The sequence below is a fragment of the Helobdella robusta genome, assembly GCF_000326865.2.
Source record: "Helobdella robusta unplaced genomic scaffold HELROscaffold_1418, whole genome shotgun sequence".
In the NCBI taxonomy this organism is placed as follows: domain Eukaryota; kingdom Metazoa; phylum Annelida; class Clitellata; order Rhynchobdellida; family Glossiphoniidae; genus Helobdella; species Helobdella robusta.
The window spans coordinates 2380-3921 of record NW_008703792.1 but is presented as its reverse complement, the minus strand read 5'-3'; the positions used below and the strand labels follow the sequence as shown (position 1 = coordinate 3921).

The following is a 1542-nucleotide window of genomic DNA, read 5'->3' as shown; positions in this document are numbered from 1 at the left end:
TGAGGTATCATCATCATCACCATCTATAAATACCATTATCAGGACCATCGTCAACAAAATCATCATCGTCGTCGTTATAAACATCATCATCATCATTAAAAACATCATCATCGTCGTTATAAACATCATCATTATCATCATCATTATAAACATCATCATTATCATCATCATAGTTATAAACGTCATGATCATCATTATAAACATCATCATCATCAACGAAAACATCATCATCATCATTATAAACATCATCATCATCATTATAAACACCATCATTATCAACATCATCGTTACAAACGTCATCAACCTGAGAGATGCAGCAAATAGTGAATTCGACCTTACAGCCGATCAACACTGTTCGGTCGAATACTCCAAAAACGCAAAACTTTAAAAATAAAATTATTTGTTGCAGTGCAACAAGAAGAAAACAGTTAGCAATTCAAAAATTCTTTATCAAGATAATATTAAATTTGTGACATAATGAACTATGCATCCGATCAGGAATAATTAGAATAAAAAGAGAAATATTCCAAGGAGATGATATGACATCATTGCTGTTTTGCATAACCATAACTTGGTTATAAACTTGATGATTTAACTTTAATGAGTCATTTAAGTTATATGGATGACCTAAAATTATTTACTTCAAATTACGAGAGTATGAAACAAAATGTAAAAGTTGTTGGACAGTTCAGTAATGACATCAGAATGGAATTCAGTATTGGTACATGTGCAACACTGCAGTTGAAAGGTCGGAAAAAGTAGTTGAAAGAGATATTGTACTCTCAGATGAAAGAAAAGTCAAAAGTGGCAAGCTATATCTACTGGAAATTATGTCAAGAAATTAAACATGATTGAAATATACTACGAACACAAGTCAGAAAATTAAACATACAGTGATTGAAATATACTACGAACACAAGTCAGAAAATTGAACACACAGTGATTGAAATATACTACGAACACAAGCCAGAAAATTAAACATACAGTGATTGAAATATACTACGAACACAAGCCAGAAAAGGTTTCTCAAACGAATGAAGCCACGGTGATGCGGAACGTTACTGTAGCAACAGAGAGAACTATAATTATACTAACGGGATGACCAGATGAAGTTTACAGGATTAAAAATACAAATGGGATTGAGATTTCAGTACCAGAAACTAGAAACGTCATAGAAAAAAAGAATTAAAAACACCTGAAATACAGAGATTTAGAAGTTGAAATTTCAAAGATGTGGGTGTTAAAATCGAGATTGCTATCTGTGGTAGTTGGAGCAATGCGAGGAGTAGGCATGGAGTTGAAGAAAAATCTGGAAGAGATACCTGGAAAACCTGATGTGGTGGAGACGAAAAATATTTACACCTTGACGAAAGTACTCAGATGAAGTCCTGAGGTTTCTAAGTGGAACTCTTGGATCCATCTATTAGCTCAGCTTTGAAAAACTGTGTGACTTAAAAACCATAATAATAATAATAGTAATAGTAATAATAATAATGATGGTGATGATAATAATAATAATAATAATAATAATAATAATAATTA

At 31.7% G+C, this 1542-nt stretch overlaps 1 protein-coding gene across 1 annotated transcript; it reads left to right on the top strand.

Annotated features, from left to right (window-relative positions):
- Positions 1-618: 618 nt before the first annotated feature.
- On the top strand, positions 619-1384 carry HELRODRAFT_184606 (hypothetical protein; the record flags this gene model as incomplete). Its single annotated transcript, XM_009014943.1, has 2 exons — positions 619-758; positions 1207-1384. 2 exons carry the CDS (start codon positions 619-621, stop codon positions 1382-1384), a joined length of 318 nt encoding a protein of 105 aa, XP_009013191.1.
- Between the last annotated feature and the right edge of the window lie 158 nt (positions 1385-1542).